The sequence below is a fragment of the Corvus kubaryi genome, unplaced genomic scaffold, assembly GCF_017639235.1.
Source record: "Corvus kubaryi isolate FWS band 111438036 unplaced genomic scaffold, C.kubaryi_AGA036_p1.0 133, whole genome shotgun sequence".
NCBI lineage: Eukaryota > Metazoa > Chordata > Aves > Passeriformes > Corvidae > Corvus > Corvus kubaryi.
The window spans coordinates 784745-805438 of NW_024580667.1; the positions used below are offsets into that span (position 1 = coordinate 784745).

The window sequence follows — 20694 nt, forward strand, 5'->3', positions numbered from 1 at the left end:
ATAAATATAAATATAAATATAAATATAAATATAAATATAAATATAAATATAAATATAAATATAAATATAAATATGCCTAGAGTGGGATGTATGTTTTCACTCCAATTTTAGGTAGAAAATATGGCATAATCTAAAAACAGAGCTGAAAAGACTCTGAGAGATCACCTGGGTCTATCTTTCTTCTTTAAACCAGGTTCACCTGTGTCTGCACAATTTCGAAGAGATGTTTCCCCCCACCTGATTTAGAAGACTTACAGTAAAAGGAGATTTTGTAACTCCCTAGGCTGCACAACCTATTCCATTGCTTAACTAATCTCATGATTAGAAATCGTTTTTTTTAATCTAGCTTGAGTTTCCTGCTGCAGTTTCAACCCATAGCTTCTTTTCCAGTCTATTAGGAGCATGAAGAATAGATTATTACCTTGATCTTTGCACCGGTCTTTAATCTACATGAAGTTTTATCATTCCTTTCCCCACCAGTACCCTTATCTTTTTACAACTAAATAACACTAGTGCTTTCGACATTGTCCAGAAATCCCATTTTCTCTATCAGTTTCTCTAATAATATCTGCTGTTATCCTTCAGACTGTCTAAAGATGGTCCATAGCTTTCTCACAGTTTCCAAACTTGTATTCAACAATTCCAGGGATTCTCATTTGGCTTTTCAGACAGGATTACAAAGACTGTTAATGTTCATCTTGGGAGGTACAATAACCCCAAAATCCTCTTCTGAAGAATCAAGACAATTGCTCTCTACACAGTACTTCTGCAGCTGGTTATTCAGCGTACCCATTTTCTTGCTAAATTTTATCCAACTTTTTCCAGACCAATTTCCCAGTTCATCAAGACCTGCCTGAATTTTATCTGTGTCTGCTGTGTACATGCAATCCCTCCCAGCCTTATATCTCCTGCTAATTTAATAGGCAGCCTCTCTATTTCATTATCCAGGTCAGTAATGGAACCACTGAACAGAAGTGGGCTCAGGAGAGACACTTAGGCCGCTCCCTCCTGCCCACAACAATGAGCCACTGGTTTTGCAGCCTCCCACAGAACAGCACTGAGTTTGTTAAATCTGGCCTGAGCTCAATCAGTGAAATGGTGTTTGCATAGCTGGGTTTCTCTCAACAAACATCCATCCTCTGGGCTTAGTTTCCCTGCAAGATGGGAGAGAGCCAGGCGGTGAGTTGAGCACTCCATCCCAGTGATCCACACTGAGTTTGAGCTTGGTTTCTAGCCCAGTTTTGTGCTGCTCCAAATAGCTCTTTTCAAAATAATTCTGCTTCAGAGGGGCTCATGATAAGCAGTGTAGACTGACATCAGTCACCATCACATCCTCCTGGGGCTGGGTGCTGCTCCTTGGGCCCTCTTTAATCACCGGTACAGATGAGGCCTAGAACAAGCACTGAGCCTCATTAGTGATTAAAGTCTTCAATTCTCCATGGTAAAAACACAAAGACCTTCATCTCTTTGCACAACTCCATCCCAGAATTGTCTACCCTGCCTTACCTCAGGCATTTGCTGCTCCTGGAAACCACAGAATCATCAAGGCTGGAAGAGAACTTCAAGACCATCCAGCCCCACCAGCACCCCAAACCCTGTCCCCAAAGCCTACATCCAGACTCCTCCTGAACACCTCCAGAGACAGTAACTCCACCACCTCCCTGAGCAACTCATTCTAATGCCTGACCACTCTTTCAGTGAAACTTCCATTTCTAATATCTAATCTGAACCTCCTCAGGTGCAACTTCAGGCCATTTCTGCTCATCTTTTCGCTTGAGACACAGCAGAAGAGACTGACCCCCACCTCACTGAAACCTCCTTTCAGGGAGTTGTAGAGAATGATGAGGTCCCTCCTGAACCTTCTTTTCTCCAGACTGAAGAACCCCAGTTCCCTCAGCTATTGCTCCTAAGACTTGTTTTCCAGACCCTTCCCCAGCTCTATTCCCTTCTCAGGATGTGCTCCACCACTTCAAGGTCCTTTTGTGAAGTGAGAGGCCCAAAACTCAACACAGAACTCGAGGGACAGAGTACTGAGATGTTTTATTCTAAACCTCACATTTTAGAGTCTCCTGGACTCACAAGTTATCCAGTACTGGGGGCTACACGAAGTTGTTTCTACCTGGAAGCAAACTGGGGTAATAAAAAATCAATACATCTCTGTATTTATAGTGAATGAACTCCAAGTTCTGCATCCCTGAGCAGAGCAGACAGACCACTGATGTGCCCTCTCAGTGAACTCCCTAAGGATGTGAAAATCTGCCTGAGGTCACAAATTGTACTTTTCCTGAGGACTGCTGGCTTTTGCCTTCCTTTCACAGATGGACGGATTCTCAGAGCTCCAAATAACCACCAATCCTGGACCATGGTCTCCAGTAGGGCTCTTGGCTGCCACTCTGGTCTAACAATGCTTTCTGCTCAGGTGTTGGCTCATGTTTTGAAATGTGGCCTCTGTTCTTCACTCAGTGTTATTGAAGGTAACTCTTGGAAACAGAAGCTGTGCACAAAAGTGAATGCAGCTGCCATACAACATTGTAACTTTTCTTTTTCCCCCTTAATTGTGGAACTAAAGTGTTAGAAAGTTTCAGATGGAAATTTTGGAAAGAACAGAGGCAGCTCCCTGCCTTCCCAATGACAGAAAAATCCTGCCAATCCAAAGAATCAAAGAACCACAGAATCCCTGAGGTTGGAAATGACCTCCCAGACCATTGAGTCCAAGCTGTGACCCATCCCCACCTTGTCACCAGCCCAGAGCAGTGAGTGCCACATCCAGGCCTTCCTGGGACACCTCCAGGGATGGGGACTCCAAACCTCCCTGGCAGCCCCTTCTAATGTCTGACCACCCTTTCCAGGAAGAAATTCTTCCTGATGTCCAGCCTGAACCTCCCCTGGTGAAGTTTGAGGCCATTTCCTCTTGTCCTAGGAGCAGAGCCCGACCCCCACCTGGCTGCCCCCTCCTGTTAGGGTGTTGTGGAGAGCCAGAAAGTCCCCCCTGATCCTCCTTTTCTCCAGGATAAACACCCCCAGATCCCTCAGTTACTCCTGAATTCTCATTTCCAGGAATTATACCTGGAAGAAAACCCACTGTCTGGACTTTGAGGTAGCCCACTCAGGGTCCAGCACCTGCCTGTCCCTTTGGAGCACCTCCTGGAGAGTCCATCAGCCTCCTAATGAGGGAAGCAGCATGTGGTGTCATGGGCTGGTGACCACAGGAAGGTCAGGACACCAAGGACTTATTGTCAGACTGTATTGATATCCCTGGTGTGAGACAAGGTTTATGAAAAATCAATATCAAATTTGTTTTGGTAGGGCTTTACAAGGAGACCTTTTAAAAATCATATAAAACCAGCACATCATCAGAATCAATTTATACTCTGTCACATCTCTCCTGAGGTCTGCTCTGTGACAAAAATAAGATAGGCAAAAAAATGTAAAGTTGACAAAGCAATTAAAATAATGAATGTACTATGTTCGGGAGCTGGCATCAAAGATGTGAAACAACTACCAAAAGGCTAAAAATAGAACATGTGGCATATTAAAAAAGACACATTTTAAATACCATCCAATATAAGGTTTTAAAATAACTTCCAAATTATGCACTATTTCTATGCTAAATAAAGCACACAGGAATTAATAAGCATAAATATCTTCATGCTGTAAAAAGTGCTATATAGATACAGTGATAAATACTGCTTGTAATACACAAATCAATGAACATATATTTAAAATTCATCCTTACAGAATCTGCTGACTCTAAATAAAATTCTGTTCAACAGTAATTTTATCTACTTAGCCAACTTCTGCCAGCTACTTCTCCCTTTTTTCCCCGAGATTTTCAGCATGCTTTTTATCACTGAAAGTTCTACAGTATGCAACAACAAATCATTTGTGCCTTATAATTGCTTCAACTCTATTTTCCATAGTTTCCTTTTATTCAAGTCTTTAATCTGGAGAGGAAATGAGGATCAGAAAGTGTGACGCAAACCCAAAGTTAGAATTTGGACAGATCCTATGCAAAATCAAGACAAAACTTGTTTCTGCCTGAAAGAATTGAGTGGAAAACACCTGGATGATGAGAATTTATGACAGCTAATAGTTTAAGGATCTAGGTTAAGAGCTGTATATACTTCCAGATCTAGGTTATGTTGCAGATCATCTGGTTTAAGATAAGCATGTCTACTTTCTCTAGAGTAAACAAAGAGATTTCAGAATATCTATCCAGCTTTTCCCAGACATTTAGCTTCTTTCCTTTAATCAAAGGAAATCCTTGGTGACTCTAGAATAAGCACTTGTGTCTCTATTCCAGGTGTCTGAAGTCAGATGAATTAAATCCCACTTAGAGTCTATGAATTACAGACAGAGAACAGCAATCCCTCTCTTCTTCCACAGAGCAACCCCAGAGTCTCCTGTGTATGCTGGTTAAATCACATATTTTATTTTCCCCTTAGTGGTTTAAATAAAAGCAAAAAAATGAAACAAATATAGAACTCTAACAGGCTTAAGAGTATGTTTCTCACAGTAAAATAAGAAAATCAAAAGATCAGTAACTGTCTGCCTCAGATGTTGGTCAGTTTCCAGTATTGATTATATTTCCAAGTAAATTGACTTGGGCTTTGGCCAAATATGAGATTATTTCCCTCTTCTCCGTCACTACTTTGCACCTCTTCATCTACCACCTATCCCAAACCCAGCTGTTTCACAGAAACATTTCCAGGCCAACCTGAATCTTAGCTGGGCTTTCAGTTTTTGGGTTTTTCTACATCCTTTGGAGAAGTCCAGAAATGTAGATGACAGTTTTCAAAGATACTTTCCAACAAAGGTACTAGGGGCTGGTTGTAGGGTTTGCACTATGAGATGATTCCTAATCATCACCCCTATTTCAGCATTGGGGTTGGCTTTGTGTTCTGGTTCCTCATCCAGCTCATCCAGTTTATCATGACAGCATCGTCTGGGATCTTTGCAGGAATATTCTCACTGCATTCATCTGGTTTGACAGTTCTGGAATTTCTTCTTCCAGACCTCAGACTCCTGGTCTTTTGGGACCTCAGTCAAGGTGGGTGTAAGGGACAAATCATCTCTTAGCAGAATCCCACAGCTAAGCAACACTTTCATCAACCAACATTTCAAAACTGCTTGCAGGATTAAAGACCAGAGAATAAACTGGTTCTCCTTATCTGAAATCTAGGAGTTTAAATATGTACCTGTATGTTTTGCAAGCTTCTCATCATATTTGCCAATCTTTGGGTACTTGTGCTATAAAGTGAGGTGAAGAGCTGAGAAAATACAGACCAATAAAATCATTTGGGTGTCAATGAACAGTATGACATCACCCAGTCAGAAATAACACATATTAAAGTCTATTCTGACTTGTTGATTAGAAAAGTGTAGTCATTGTGGTTGTTGTTTGGGTTTTGCTGATCTGCTGGTGGGTCACTCACTAATAGGAGCAAATATATTAAACAGGATTTTCCTGCTGTTTCCAGCGAAGTGGGTCATTAATTTGTGCGTCACTCTGTGCTTTCTCCACAGAAAGCCTGGAGATTAATGGAAAGGAGTCATGTGAGTAGAACTGCACTATATAAGGATAATAAATGGAGACCACTCTCCTTTCTTGGTGATTTTCCTTTCCAGAACACAGTCAGTTGGTTCTCGTCTTTCCTCCACTCGTGTGGAACTCACTTAAGATGTGAAATAAGATGACCTCACTCCCACTCTCTGATTTCCTGATAGTGAGAGCTAAAAGCAGGACTTGTTTGGGAGACTGTGCATAGAACATGTTCAGATGGGAAAGACAAGCAGTCCTGCCAGCAGCCTAAAATGTCATATGAGTTTTATTGGAGAATTTTAACTAATGAGATATCTTGGTGTCAATTTAATGTGTCTCTTTTCCTCCATGAGGTGCATATTAACTCTACCACTGTCTGCTTTCACGTGTTGTATACATATTTTGACCAAATTTCCAGTTTTAGACTTCAATATAATTAAAGAACTGAGGTTGGAAGGTTCCTCTGGAGGTCAGCCAGTCCAACCCTCTTCTCAAAGCAAGTTTAATTGCATCAAGTTGCTCAGGGAGTGAAGTCTTGAAGATTTCCATGTGTGGAGATCCCACAGTCTGGGCCTCAGCTTCAGTATTTGACCAGGATGTCATGGTGATTTTTTCCCCCAGCTGAGCAGAATTTCCCATGTCAAAAATTCCCTGTCCTTGTGCATAGGCACTTTCTCATCCCTTCCTGCACCAGGAAATCCTGATCCTTACCCTTCTTTCTCCTGCCCTCAGCTCTCCTGCTTCTTTAGGAGATGTTTTTTACCTGCTCTGAGATCAAAGTTTCCCAGGCTGGCTGACCTGTGTGTCACAGTGACCTTTTCCAGACACTTTCTGCCATCTAAATTTTATTTAATCTAATCCCACTGATTCTTCCTTAAGCATTGTACTGACCTGAATGCAACAAGAGGTTGTTGGCGGTTTTCTTTTGGGAGGGTTTTTTAATTTGTTGGGTTTTTTTTGTTATTTTTTCTTCAGAAAACCCCCAAATCTCTTTTTCTGTTGCACTTTCAAAAGCCCTGGCAATGCACATCTTACAGCCCAAGGCAGCAGGTGCTGGAGAAGCCAAATCCTACAAATCCAAAAAGCTGGACATAAATGTGGTAGGAAGTGGGGAGAAGCAAAAGTGGAGGCTATGAGTTAGCACAAAGGATAATTTTTCCAACTTAAATTCTGGCATGTTCTGTTTCCTTTATTTGAAGAATGAAAGACCCATGAAGTCTTATATTTCTGTATTTTCCCCTACCTTTTCAGAATAAAAAAGAGAAAGTTTTGTCTAATTATGCCTGCAGAATACTCCAGACACAACAATTAAATGGTGTGAAATTGGATCCTTGCTTGCCCTTTATCTTGGCCAGAGAATAGACTGCAGTGGAGAATCTTTTCCATTTTTCACACATTAATCATATTTGTGGTTTGAAACATCCCAGGCAAATACTGTCCTTAGGCCTCAATATACTTAAAGAGGAATTTCCCTTTGTTCTACACATGAGCAGCAGAAGTTTTAAAAGCTTCTGCCTTTGCAAAGCAAACTGAACAGTGCAAGAGGCAGCAAATCTTCATTTTATAGTGTCAGGGTTGTGTTTGTAATAAAAATATGCACAATACAACCAACAGAGTTAATTTTTTTTTCCCTGTTGGTGACTTAAACACCAAAGCAGTGTTCTTGTGTAAAGGACTGTTCTTAACCTGTCTGAAGTATATTGTATTGGCTTGTTCTCAGCAATAAAATACAATCTGCAAAGAATGCAGCCTCCCCATCAGTTTAACTTTATCCCTGTCCTTTTCCCTTTCTTCTCACTGATGCCTGAAAACTGAGTTTGCCTTTCTGCTTGAATAGCAGACTTTTAACAAAGTTATTTTGCAGCCAGGGCTGTGACTGATGGATGAAGTTTTTAGGGCTCCATACCTGCAGCTACAGCGCTTGCTACTAATGGTGGCAGAAGGGACGATAAAGACACAGGTCTTTTATTTATTCTCCTCCTCACCCTAATTTAAGACCTATTCCTCTGTCAGCTACTTGTCTCTGCCAGCAGTGAATCAAACAAGAACTTCCCTGGATATATTAAGTGTATCTGCACAGCAGTGTTGGCATTTGAGCAGCTCTGCAGCAGGCTGGTTTCACTGCAAAGCAGCTCTGAATAAAACAGCTTTTTAGCTCACAATGCATTTCAGAATAAAAGATAACAAAGCATATTGTTAGAAATAAAGCTGAGGGAGTGTGTCCTATATTAAATATGTCCTGACGGCTTTCATTTGTTTAAAAATATTCAACTTGGCTCCTGGAAACTGAGCCCCCGGTGTGATCCCTGCCTCCCTCAGCACATAGGGCTGATACAGAAGCTCTCTGCAAGCCACAGCTCCTGCTGATCTGCAGAACATTGGTACAAGAACTCATAGATCCATGTACATATTTACACACACACACACGTGTGGATATACCTATTTATACAAACACACACCTGCATGAAGGTAACAGCAGGATCATGGAATCACAGAAGCGTTTGGGCTGGAAGGGACATTAAAGGTCATCTGTCCTGGGGGCAGGGACACCTTTCAGAACCCTACATGTACACATCAGCAATTAATAAAAAGCACAAACACCTCCAAGTGACTCAGCCTGGAGCTAAGGTATAGTTCCATGATGGTTCATACATAACCCTGCATAATGAACACGGCAACAATACAGCAGTAAAACTCAGTTCAGGCCAAGAGCAGCAAAAAAAGCAACTGTTCTTGTCATTGTCCATCTCTGAGGTGCTCCAAAAGGTAGCCACAAAATAGGAAGATTTGTATGTGAGAGATTCTCATGGTAAAGAAAAATATTTTTAGCTGAGGATGTTTATTTTCTTGGGGATGTGAATACAGGAAAAAAATGTTGCTAGCAAAGCCCCAGGAAGAAGCACTGCAGCTTTGTGCATGGAAAGTAGCTGGAGAAGGCAGCAGCACCATCTGGTGTTCTCTCCAAGCCCCCAGAGAAGTGCCTGGTCCCCACTCACAGCTGCCCTTTAAACTCTGACCTCTTTAACTTACTGAGTGCCATAGAAATGTTTGAATTGTGATGGGAAAGCTCCAGCTAGTTTACACTTAAAGGTGTGCTGAAGATAGGGTTTTTTTGCTACAATTATGAAATTAATGGACTTAGGAGACAGTAATCCCAAAACATAAATCATAGAATCATACAATGGTTTGGGTTGGAAGGGACCTAAAAGATCACCTCGTTCCAACCCTCTCCCATAGTGGGGGGAAATTTCCACAAGCCTGATGCACTTTTGGAAATTTCTGGAACAATATTTTCCTTGCCTATTAAACCAAGATTGCATTTTGTACCCTTGGTGGGAAGTCCTGCTTAAAACCAAAATGCAAACCTTGGATAAAACCTAAATCCAAACCTCAGATCTAGAACAAGTAAGTATTTTTTTCAATCCAAATGAAAATAAATATGTCTCGGTATTTCGAGAGAGCAATTGGCCCTTGTGTTTAAAGATTCCTGAATTTCTTTGTGATTTAGAAAGGAAGAAAGATAACCTGACAGTCAATTCAAATTTCCTCCTGTCATTTTCTCAGCAAGTAATAGCATGTAGAGCTAGAGTGGACAAATACTCCAGGCATAAATAAGCCTATTCACAAGCAAATATGTTTGTTTATAAGTCGTTATGCTCCTTCACACATGAATACTGAAGCCAAAAAGGCAGGAACTTAGATGAAAACAGGGTATATAAATACATGCCTCCAGCTGCAACAGGGCTCGTGCAGCTGGTCCTGGAAAATGTAACTTGGTACATTCTAAACTAACCAAACCTTGAAAAATACTCCACTTCAACTGCATATTTTGAAATTATTTGTGAGTTAGTGCTCTGCAATAGGTTTTAAACAAAAAATTTGATGGGTGGGATAAACCAAACTCAACCCTCACTTCTCTCTGTAGCTCCAGGACCTCCCTTTGGCCTTGCTCAGGGTAAGGAAAGGGCAGGAGAGGAAGTGGCAGGGAGAGCATCAAGGATGGGTGTCTGCAAATCCTCTGTGTCAGCCCTACACAGAGGCTGTGGGACTTACTGTGGGGTAGGGCTGTGAGCAGAACACGGTGTATTTCCGGATAATGCCGTTCAGCTTCAGGGGAGGCAGCCAGGAGACAAAAACCGTGGAGGCTGAAGCAGCAGCTGCTTTAACTCCAGCGGGAGGACCTGGAACTGGAAAAGCAAAGTGTGTTAGAGTGGCCCAAGGCAGATATGCAATCACCCCAGTGTAATAGAGCAGCTAAGAGGAAAAGGGGAGCGTGCTGCTTTGGTGGCTGTGTCCCCATGGCCTGAGATGGACACTATGTGTCAGGGAGCAGCCTCCACACTGCCCATGCCAGGGAGAAGGTTTGCGGAGTGTGACCCCATCCTTAAGAGGGAAGAGGATCCTCTTCAGAGGGTCTCAAAGCAGAACCTGCCACTGATGGTTAAACTACTGTGAAGTATCCCCTCCAGCCTGCATAAAATCATAGAATGAACCTGAGAACGGTTTGGGTTGGAAGGGAACTTAAATACCGTCCAATCCCCACCCCCAGCATGTGCAGGGACACCTTCCACAAGACCAGGTTGCTCAGAGCTCCATCCAACCTGGTCTTGGACACTTCCAGGGATGGGGCATCCACTGAGAAACCTGTGCCAGGGCCTCATGACCCTCACAGTAAAAAATTTCTTCCCTAGATCTAACCTAAATTTCCCCTTTCAGTTGGAACCCAAATGCACACGTGAAAATATTTTGTCTGTGGTCACTGAAATTGCCAAACAACACATTATTATAAATTACCAGCTTTGAACAGACAACCCATGCCAAACTGTTATAAATAATACATGTGTGGACACTTTAATGGACATCCAGAGCAGAGCTGTGAATTTAATGAAGTGGAGTGTAAACGAGCACTGCCTGATGTGACCCACGGCCAGCAAGTGCCACGATGTGTGAGCAGACATCTGCCCACACAGAAGCTCTGTCCCTCACCCTGCCCTTCACAGCTCAGACCTCTCTCTGGCCCTGCAATATGAGCACATAGCTATTTCTCTAATTACAGCAGCTATCTATATAAGCCATCAAAAATTATCACAGAGAAAGAGCTAAAACCCCCCCAAACCTCCTGTCTAAAGCCACGTGGAAAAAGCTTCAGCTCAGAAATACCAAAATCTTGCTGTGTAATCTCAACTACATCCCTTTGCAGCCCTGCATTTTGGGAAAGGTTTTAATTTCATGAGCATATGTTGTTTTTCAAACACACATTACACTGTACAGTGTTCTCCAACTTTGGAAACACTCTTTCACTAATGTGCAAAATTGCTAGATTTTTTTTTTTCCCTGCATGCTGGAATATCACATTACACACAAGCTTGTACTTAAACAAAACAAGGGCTTCATTTAACATGAAGCCCTTGTTTTAACATTAAAATTAACATTAAAATTAACATTTAAAATTTCCTGAAAAACACAACTTTTGTCAAAATATTTAAAAATATTTTAAAACCCAGGAAAATAAATGATTTGAAAGATATTTTAGCACTGCTTGTGGTCAATATTCAAGTCAAATTATTAAAATAGATATGTTGTATTGATAATTGCTGCATAGGTTATGAAAGACAAAATGAAACTGTTCTCTGGACTCTTCTCTACAGAACTACTGCTTCATGAGAAATCTGATATTTTTGTCTGATTTCAAGTAAAACTACCAAAATGTTAAAATTTCCAGTGAAATTACCATTGCAATGCCTGATCAGCTTTATTTTCACAGAAAACAGTTACTGTGCAGTTCAGATGCAAAGTCCCTTGTCCAGCAAGCTGATATTCATATATAAATTCTGAATCTTTGTTGTGCCTCAATTAAGCAAGCAGAAATTTTGGTGCTACAGAACTTTGCCCATAAAGAGAAGCCAGCCAGCCAGCCTGGGATCTAAATTTGCTCAGCTTTGTGTAAAAAAAATGTGAGGTGACCCTCAATTTTATATCTGCATAGGTGCTTCTGGAAGACGTGAGAAAACTGACAGGCACCACTCAGTGCAACGTCTCTGGATGTGCATTTTCTATTTATAGTGTGCTGAGAGAGCTAATTAGGCAGCAAGTGAGAACGTCATGATGATAATGGCATGCAAACCCGGCCCCTCGCCGCAAAGGGGCTAATTCAGTTAGCATCTCTATCCAATGCAGAGTAAATATTGATGCTTGACAGCATCCAACTTGTTATTTATACCCAGCTCATTAGAAATGCTATTTGCTCCTGCTGCTGAAGAGTGAAAGCTGGCTCTCCAGGGTAATTACCTAACCCACAGGAGGATTCCTTTATGGATAGCAATGTTTTCTGGAAATCACTGCAAATAGATGGATGAGGTTAATGCAATTTATTGTTAAATTAGGGTGTGATCTATAGGGACAGGTTCTGATGGTAATTGGTCGTGGCTGTCGACTGTTGAGGGATTAACTCAGAATCCATCTGGCATTTTCCAGTCATTGGGCCTATGTGGGAAACATTCCTTGTCATTGCTGTGTTGCTGTCTGGTGTGAGACCAGCAGAAAGAGGGGCCAGAGAGAAAGTCAGGAAGAGATATAAAAATGAAATTTCGAACCGAAGGACCCCTCCATCTCCTTGGGTTGGAACCAGGCAGCAGTTTTTACAGTGGTGCAAAAATTATTCTGAAAATTCATTTATTGGTCCTCTTTTTGCTGCACTGCTTGGTTGTGCACATGAAAGCTGTGTGTCCTTCTACTGTGGGTGTGGAAGTGTTTATATTTCCTCAGCCAGAATCCTGCAGAATCTCATCTGTTGCCTTACAGACCACCACTGTCCTCTATCCAGAGGGTAAAGTCACTGGTTAAACCCATCCCCTGGACCTCATATGAGTTATCTCAGCATTAATTGAAACATTTCTTACTAGACTGGGTTCCTTGAGCATCTGAAGGAGTTGTGGTTGGGGAATGTGGTGCCTGTCTTATCCTGGAGAGGAAAACCCTGAGTCTTGCCAAGCAAACTTAAGGTATTTCCCTCACTGCCATTGCATCCCCAGACTTACAGGCTTCAGTCATTATAAACCAGCAGTATCAGGAGACCTGAGCTGTCTTACTGAATTCTCCATGGACCTTTATTTTCAGCACACTGATTCCCACAGAAAGACAAACTAAATGTACACAATGCCATTGTTCCTTTTTTTTTTTCCCATGGTCACCAGGGGTAAAATTACGGTGAGAAGCCAGAGGACAGCCTGGGCTGAGCACAGAGAAGCTGAGGACTGCTTCTAAACAACTTTGCAGCCTTCCAGGGAGCAGATGTGGCAAATTTAAGATCAAAGATGGCCTCATTCTCCAGCTAGCAAGGCTTTGAAAAACACGGAAATAGCATCCTGCTTTCACGTGGAGGAGAACACTTTGTATTCCTGACAGTGCAAGTGAAATGCTAAAGCAGAGCAGGCAATTATCCTGATACGACAGGGCTGGGAAACAGCATTTAGATGTGCCAGATAATGGGGAGGAGCTCCAGGAATTTTCTCATTCTCCTTTTCATAAACAGAGAGATTATCACCATTTTTCTTCACAGTACTGAGCATCAAGGAGGCAAATGCACAGATTGTGGTGCATTTAAGAGTGATATCGCCCATAAATCAGAAATCTGAGCCCTGTTCTGCAACAGGCTTTTAACTCTGCCCACCACAGGACCACTCCATTGCTGGTTGCACTTAGAAAAATCAAAATAAAATCAACTCCTGACTGCTGCCTGTTTGTTCATGTAGATATCCCACCTCCAATGTACATCTATGCCAGCCAAAACACATCCACATGTGAATTTACTCTGAACTGGCCTCATACTAAGCACATGATTTCTATCAAATCCTGCCAGTTTCCCAAGGGGAACATTTATTATTTCTGCGCCTTTTGCTTCATAGTCAAGAAGATAAATTTGGAGATCTTTGACTCTAGGGAAAAAAAAAAAAGCAGTAAGGGGTCATCAAGGGCAATTTTCCATCCCAGAGCCCAGTCACCATCATCAGCTGAACAAGCCCAAGCAGAGCTCTGCTCCAAGGAGTACTGAACATGCACCTGATTGGATTTATGCTTAATCATTTTGGAATAAATGTAAAGCTTGTCAGATGCTGTCTGTGCCTCTCATGCCAATGGCCAGGAAGCCTGGTGTCCAGGGAGAGAAAGGAGAGGAGGAAAATCTCTCTGGATTCAGGCAGAATGGGGCTGGCAGAGGGATTTGCTGCTATTTTTCCTTCCTCCTTGCTGCAGCTTTTCCCTGGCTCTGAATGCCAGAAAGCTGGAAGCACAGCACTGCTGCAAAGCCTGTGGCACACAAACAGCTTGCTGTGCACAGAAATGCATTTTCTCCCCCCCAAAAAAGAAAAAAGATACAAGAGAGAAATGTGCATCTGAATGCGTCACAGAGAGCCCAGATGCCACCTCTGACAGACCCAGACCAAATTCCCAACTGCAGGAAGCTTTCCTGGGATGGGGGCTCTGGGCTCTGTGTCATCCCATGGTCTGCTCAAGGTCAGGGCACTGCTGCCAGCCAAGGTGCTGTGTCATGTTTCAGGCTTGTTCAGGCGGCAAATTCCTTGTTTCAGCTGTGGTTTTCTCATATTGCATTTGCAGCACAGGAGCAGAGAGGAAATTTGTCACGCACACTCCCTCTTGCTACAAAATGGAGAAGCTTTTCAAACTGCATTTTGATCTCAGTGGGGAAAAGAACTGGAAGAGCTACTTTAATTTATAATGGTTTATTAAATCAAGTCTCTGGGTGAAGAGGATGAGCAGCTTATTAGAAACTGTAAAGTGGAAAAGGAAAGGGACAAAACCACAATGAGTTTTTAAAAATTGGACTTTTCTGCTTGGCTTGTTTTTCTACCAGGAGGAACTCCAAAAGGAGCAGCATCTTTTTCTGAAGTCAGCTTTCAGAAAGAGGGGGGGGAGGTAGATAAAACCCACAAACATGATCACATTGAAAGGAAAGCTCATTTCTTGAAAGCTCATTTCCTATTACTTGCTCGAGTTGTTCCCATTTCCTTCGCTGATCAGCAGCAGTGTCTGACCTCTGGTGTCTAAAATCAGTATCAAACATTACAAGAAATCAAAGCATCAACTCATTCCATCCATGATGAGTGCTTCCCTCCCTGGGTTACCCTTATTTTGCCCCACTGGAGATTTCAAGCCTGCTAAAGAAGTTTTGGGCTGATGTCTTTAGCTGAACACCAACAGAGAAGTCACAGGAGGCCACAGCTGGCTTTTCCAGCAGCAGTGGAAAATGCTGCACCATTGATTTTACAAAGAAAAGTTTCCTCTCATGTAAAAAATAATGAAAAAAAGGGAATGGAATTAATGATGTGATTTGGCCTCATAGCAATAATGATGTGGAGGGTTTGGCAGCCACTGAAAAATATCCCGGATTTACAGATTTTATTAGAGGAGGGTGGAATATCTTGTGTCATAATTTTAGCCAGATAAGGTCTGGGAGCAGAGAAAGAAGGTTTCCAGTTCTAGGCTCTGTTAAGATTCCCATTAATTTACTTCACATGCCAAGAGAGTGCTTAAACTCACTTCAGGGCAGGATCTTTTAGGTGCACTGGAACTGGTCCAACTGAATAATTCCCTACAGGACACTTTTCCTTAGAAAATTACAGTAGAAATATCCCTTCTTCTGAGGAACGAGACATCTGTTTGGTGCATGGAGTTTGGCAATGTGAATGCTCTTTCCCTCTTTAACTTCCACACCCTTCAGGAGGTTTAGATCCAGGATTTTGGGTTTGGCTTATGCTTAACTGCAGGTCTCTGTATATTCCACTCAAAACTGTTCCTGCCCTTAATAAAAAGTTGTGAAGCTGAAGATGAACATGAAATCACTGTATTTTCTGGAACACCTTTCCATTTAGTTTTCTGGACAAAAGATTTAATGAATGGAACCAGTGTGAGGCATGAGGAAATCTCTGAAAAGGTTAGTCAGGCTGCCTCAGGGCGAGTTATTGCCGAGCTGCCAGGAGGATTAAAGATGAGAGATGAGCCTTTGCACAGCTGCCAAACACAGTCTGAGGCAATGTACTCCCCTCATCAGGGCCTGTCTGATCCCAGAGATGGAGAGAGCAAAAGAGCCACCACCAAGAATTAAGGATGAGCAAATGAGGAAGAGATGGGCTAAGGGAAAAAAAACAAAAAAAGAAAAAAAGAAAAGAAGAAATATTTGAGGCTTCTGACATGAACCAGATGTCCCCAAGACCAGCCTGTCCCCAAGCTCCTGGAGCAATGTGGGACATTACCCCTGGCTCCTGGTGGTGTAAATCCCACTTCAAAGGCTCAGGGCTGAGAGCCTTTGTGTTCAGAGAGAGTTCAGGGAAGGTTTGCTATGCTGGGATCTACTTGACAAAAAATAACTTGAAAATGCAGCATGTGTTTGACAGTTCTCTTACATTTTAGATTTTTTCATGGAAATAAAACCCTCTACTTCCAAGCACTGGGTGTCCCAAGAGCATCTGACTCAGGACTTGGGTGCTTCAAAGTAGTTACTAAAGGACTTTAGGCTGGGATCAGAACATTCAGTGTTTGAGACACTCAAGTCTAGAGCTCAGCAATTTTCATTTACTGCATCCCCTGCATACAACCACAGCTGGGGGCACATGACCTTAGAATGCATGTAAATTTTAGAATGAGCCCCTTAATACTTTATTGGAAAAAAACTGGTAACTTTCATCAAGTAATCTTTTATTGGCAAAAAAGTACCAAAAGTTCATCAAGCCAGTTAATCTACTGAACATGATCCCTTGTCACTTTTGTAAATCTCATTACAAATAAAAAAGTTGGCAAATATATTCATTCATTCACAAGTGACGAATAAAGTGGATAAATAAGAATAAAAAATCCATTGACTAATTTCCTTGAAAACATATTGCATAACTCATAGGAGAATTTACCAATCAAACATTATTCAAGTAACCTCAATTGATAGGACTGTGGGCACTTTCATCTGTGCCACAAAAATTCTTGATCCAGATTTCCAAAAGCATTTAGGGGATCCAAAAATATGTATGTACATCTCATAGTGTTTTCAAGGCATTAAAAAGGTTAGGGACAAAACCTCCCCTGAATTTGAAATTCTAGTCCTTCAGAAATAGATCAGTGCATGGCATCCTACGGAGCGACCTGAATTGATTACAATAGTTACAATTACAAGAAAGCGATTATGGAATCTCACGTGTCTGTACCTGTGTATGATTAAAAGTTTCTTTAACTTTCAGCATTAGGAATTGAATTTTCCATGCTTTGGTCTAGGAACAAAGGTAAGACATTTTTGTTCTTTATTTTTCTTTTGAGAGAAGGTGTATTTGGAGGACTTTTATATATATATACTGAGAAAATATTCTTAGTGGGATATAAGTTATATAAATAGTCCCAGAATTGTCTCTCCTCACTTCTTCATTTTCACAGAACCACCAAGTGGCCTGGATAGGAAGGGACCTTAAAGATTATCTGTTCCATCCTCCTGCCATGGGCAGGGACACCTCCCACTGTCCCAGGCTGCTCGAACCTCTGCCCAACCTGGCCTTGGGCACTGCCAGGGATCCAGGGGCAGCCCCAGCTGCTCTGGGCACCCTGTGCCAGGGCCTGCCCACCCTGCCAGGGAACAATTCCTGCCCAATCTCCCATCCAGCCCTGCCCTCTGGCACTGGGAAGCCATTCCCTGGCTCCTGGCCCTCCATGCCTTGGGAATTGTCTCTCTCCAGCTTTCCTGCAGCTCCTTCACGCCCTGCAAGGCCACACTGAGCTCAGCCCAAAGCTTCTCCTCTCCAGGCTGAACAATGCCAGCTCTCGCAGCCTTTCCTCCCAGCAGAGCTGCTCCATCCCTCTGCTCATCCTGGTGCCTCCTCTGGCCTCTCTCCAGCAGCTCCACGTCCTCCCTATGCTGGTCCCCAGGGTTGGGTTCTCAATCTCTGCATGTCTGTGTACAGTATCTGCCTGAGACATATGAACATCTCCTGGAAGTGAGAATGGAAAATGCTTTCACTCCTTACCATCCTCTTTAGTGCGGGTGAAGATCTGCTCGCTCCTCACTCCATCCCCAGCTCGGGTAAAAGCCAGCACCTGGATGCTGTAGTTGGTATATTTTTCCAGGCCATCCAGCTCCAGGGATGGCTGGGTAGTAGTGACATTCTTTATCTCTCCCAGCTCTATAAAATAAAATAAAAAGGAAGTGGAGTTATTGCCAAGTGCACTCTTTTCTCCCAGGTGTTGATACCTGCAGTGGAAATATTGGGTGTACCAGACAAGTAACACTTCATTATTACAGAACAGCAATGAATTATAACGAATTAAAATGGATTCATTTATGTCCTGACTTCTTACCACTTGAAGAAGACCCACTTTTCATTTTCAAACTCTTTTTTTTTGTTGCAATTTTTTAAAAAATATGATGAAGAGAATTGAAGAAATTCTACAAGCAATGAGATTTTTCATAAAGAGCAGATAACAAGAGGAGATTATTGCGAAACATCCCCTAGAGAAAAAAAATGAGAACGTCGGTTATCTTCATAAAGATTTTCTGGTTATGAGAAAGACCATTTCTCATAAGGAAAATGAAGAAAAAGTCCCCTTTATTTTAAAATATGCAGCAAGTGCTGCTGCAAAGCACTTGACAACAGCAATACTGGCTAACAATAGATCTGAACAGTAAAATCAGATTTACTTGCAGGAAGATGATGCATTTCATAGGAATCTTTTTTTTGCAGCAAGCTAAGAAGTACAACCCATATGGCAAAAAAGCTTTAAACATATTTAGGGCAGCAAATAAAGCTGAATAAATGAAGAAAATCCAGTTTTAAGCATGGCGTCACTGTAAACATTTAATTTTATACCCTACATGCCTACATTTTTCTGTATGCTTCTCATGCATTTTTCATCTGTATTTTTAAAGAAATTGGTGGTGATTTCCAAATATTTTTGAGTCTACCACTACCAGCAGTGACAATGGGCCTCTGGGTTACATTTCCACTCTGAATTCCCCTGTCCACACTAACAGAGGCCAGGATTTGCACAACTGCAGGTTAGACTGAACTGTGGTTCTGGTGGATGAAAGAAAAAGAAGGGAGAGAGCTGTGAAAAATCCACAGGGCAAGTAGGAATAAAGTCACATGCATCTCAAACCTACTAATTTGTTTAATTTACAAGAAAGGGCCATACGTGCAATTATCATCACACAATAAATTAAGATTAGTAAGGCATCACATTTCTCCTTTGATCCTTTCACTCAGTCTCTGCTCTGGAGCCTATTTCCCCAGGAATTATGCTAAGAGTACAAAACAACAGAAGAGACTGGCATAGAAATAATGAGATTTTCCTGAAAATATTTCCTTCTTTTGCCCTCAGCTATGGAGATGAAAAGTGTCCTATCAAAAAATAAGCAATAGTGTATCGAGTAGGCAAAGAGATAACCAACCAAATAAGAGTGAAAACCAGGTTTGGGTTGGTTTTTTCTAGATCCATGTCACCATTCTTATAAAAAAACCCCAATTTTGGACTCTGCAACTGAGGTGAAATTTGCTCAGGTGATGTTGGGTACCACGGGAGTGTTGCAAACCCATGGTGGGAGCCTTCCCTGAGGTTCCTCCAGGCAGCTTTGCTGCTCTGTTAAATTAGGAAAAATTATTGCTTCCTCACAGGTAGACAAAGTTTTCTCTAAACCAAAGAGAAAGGGAGTAAAATGCCTTCACAGCAGAGAGAAAATTATATAAAGGCCACATACAGCTTTTTACTTGGTAATGGATTGGTTCCTCTCACCTCCATCCAAGAGGTTGGCCCAGTAGATAACCCTGAATCCCTGCAGGATCCCATTCAGGGTTTCCTTTGCCAGCGTTGACCAGGAAATGGAGATGGTTTCTGGGGACGTGGCAGTGGCTTGCACATTCCCTGGAGGGCAACTGGGCACTGGAATAAGAGATTCACCATTTTAATACACTGGATACAACTCAATATTCATCTTTTAGCTACCCTTTATTTTCACTGCTATCCCACCACTCAATATTTAATAACCATTACACACTTCTAACAATGCAAAACCTTTATTCTTGCTATAATCCACGTTTCTGCAAGTGCAGCTGTTTTCCCTGGAATGACTTTTGATGTACTATTTCCCCACTTGATGACTTGTCTTTTAAAAGGCTTTTTGTTGCTTCTTTTGAAAGATAAACGTGGAACTGAAATGTGCAGAACATTCTGTAAGTAATTTACACATATTTTTTAAAGTTTACAGCCAAATTTGTATCTTTGTGGACAATTCTAACGTCCTTCTAAATTTGGTGGAGGGAGAAAGAAAGTGAGCACTTCTTTAAAAAACATAGCAAAAATGGTCATAAAATATTTTAATGGACATTTGGAAAAACTGGAAAAAGTCAACCAAATCTAAGGCATTTTCTGTTGGCCATTTATTGTCAAAGCAATACAGCAGAATTAGTAACTGGCATTGCTTTTAAAGCTTGTGGCATCTTTAACTCTAAGAGGGACCCAAAACTGAGTGACAACCAAAAAAAATTCCAGGAACATCAAGCAAGCTGGATTCTGAGGAAAAAAAAATCCCATTTTTATAATATAAAATATATGCCTGTGTGAGCATACTTCCTTGTGAGGTCTGGCAGTGAGCTATGCCTAGAAATGTTTAGAGTAAATAACACCCATCAGCCTTTCACGAAAAGCCTGCCTCAAAATCTGTGCCTCTTGAGGATTTTAGATGTCTGATATTCCATTTTGTCCATTGAAAAGTCACATTCCAAGCTGGCACTGGTTTCAGGATATTGGTGTTGCTTTACAGTAGCTGAAAATCTTGCACTGCCTTTAGGATTATTATCTGCTGTTATACTCCTCTAAAATACAGAACCCTTTTTTTTTGGTCTGGGATCATTCTCTTTTTCCACTAGAGGACTCCCTCTCATTGTTTGAGAAGTACTTTTTATGCAGTTTGAAAAAAAAAAATCTATATCGTTCCTTGGATTAGACAGGGTGAATTTTGCCTGAAATAGGAATGATTTTTCTGTCAGTGGTCTGGATAGCCTTAGTTAAACACACATCTCTTTTACTACTGACAAGACTGTGCAGTGCAAGAGCTCTGCTTACACAGCAGATTCATCAGAAAACAAAAGAAATCCAACAAAAATAAC

General features: G+C 41.7%; 1 protein-coding gene across 1 annotated transcript in view; it reads right to left on the reverse strand.

The window, feature by feature from the left end:
- Positions 1 to 20694, reverse strand: part of DSCAM (DS cell adhesion molecule) — a 437619-nt gene that overhangs the window by 62749 nt on the left and 354176 nt on the right. Inside the window, 3 exon segments of the mRNA XM_042033380.1 lie at positions 9596 to 9729; positions 17560 to 17715; positions 19322 to 19468. Coding sequence (XP_041889314.1) covers positions 9596 to 9729; positions 17560 to 17715; positions 19322 to 19468 — 437 coding nt within the window.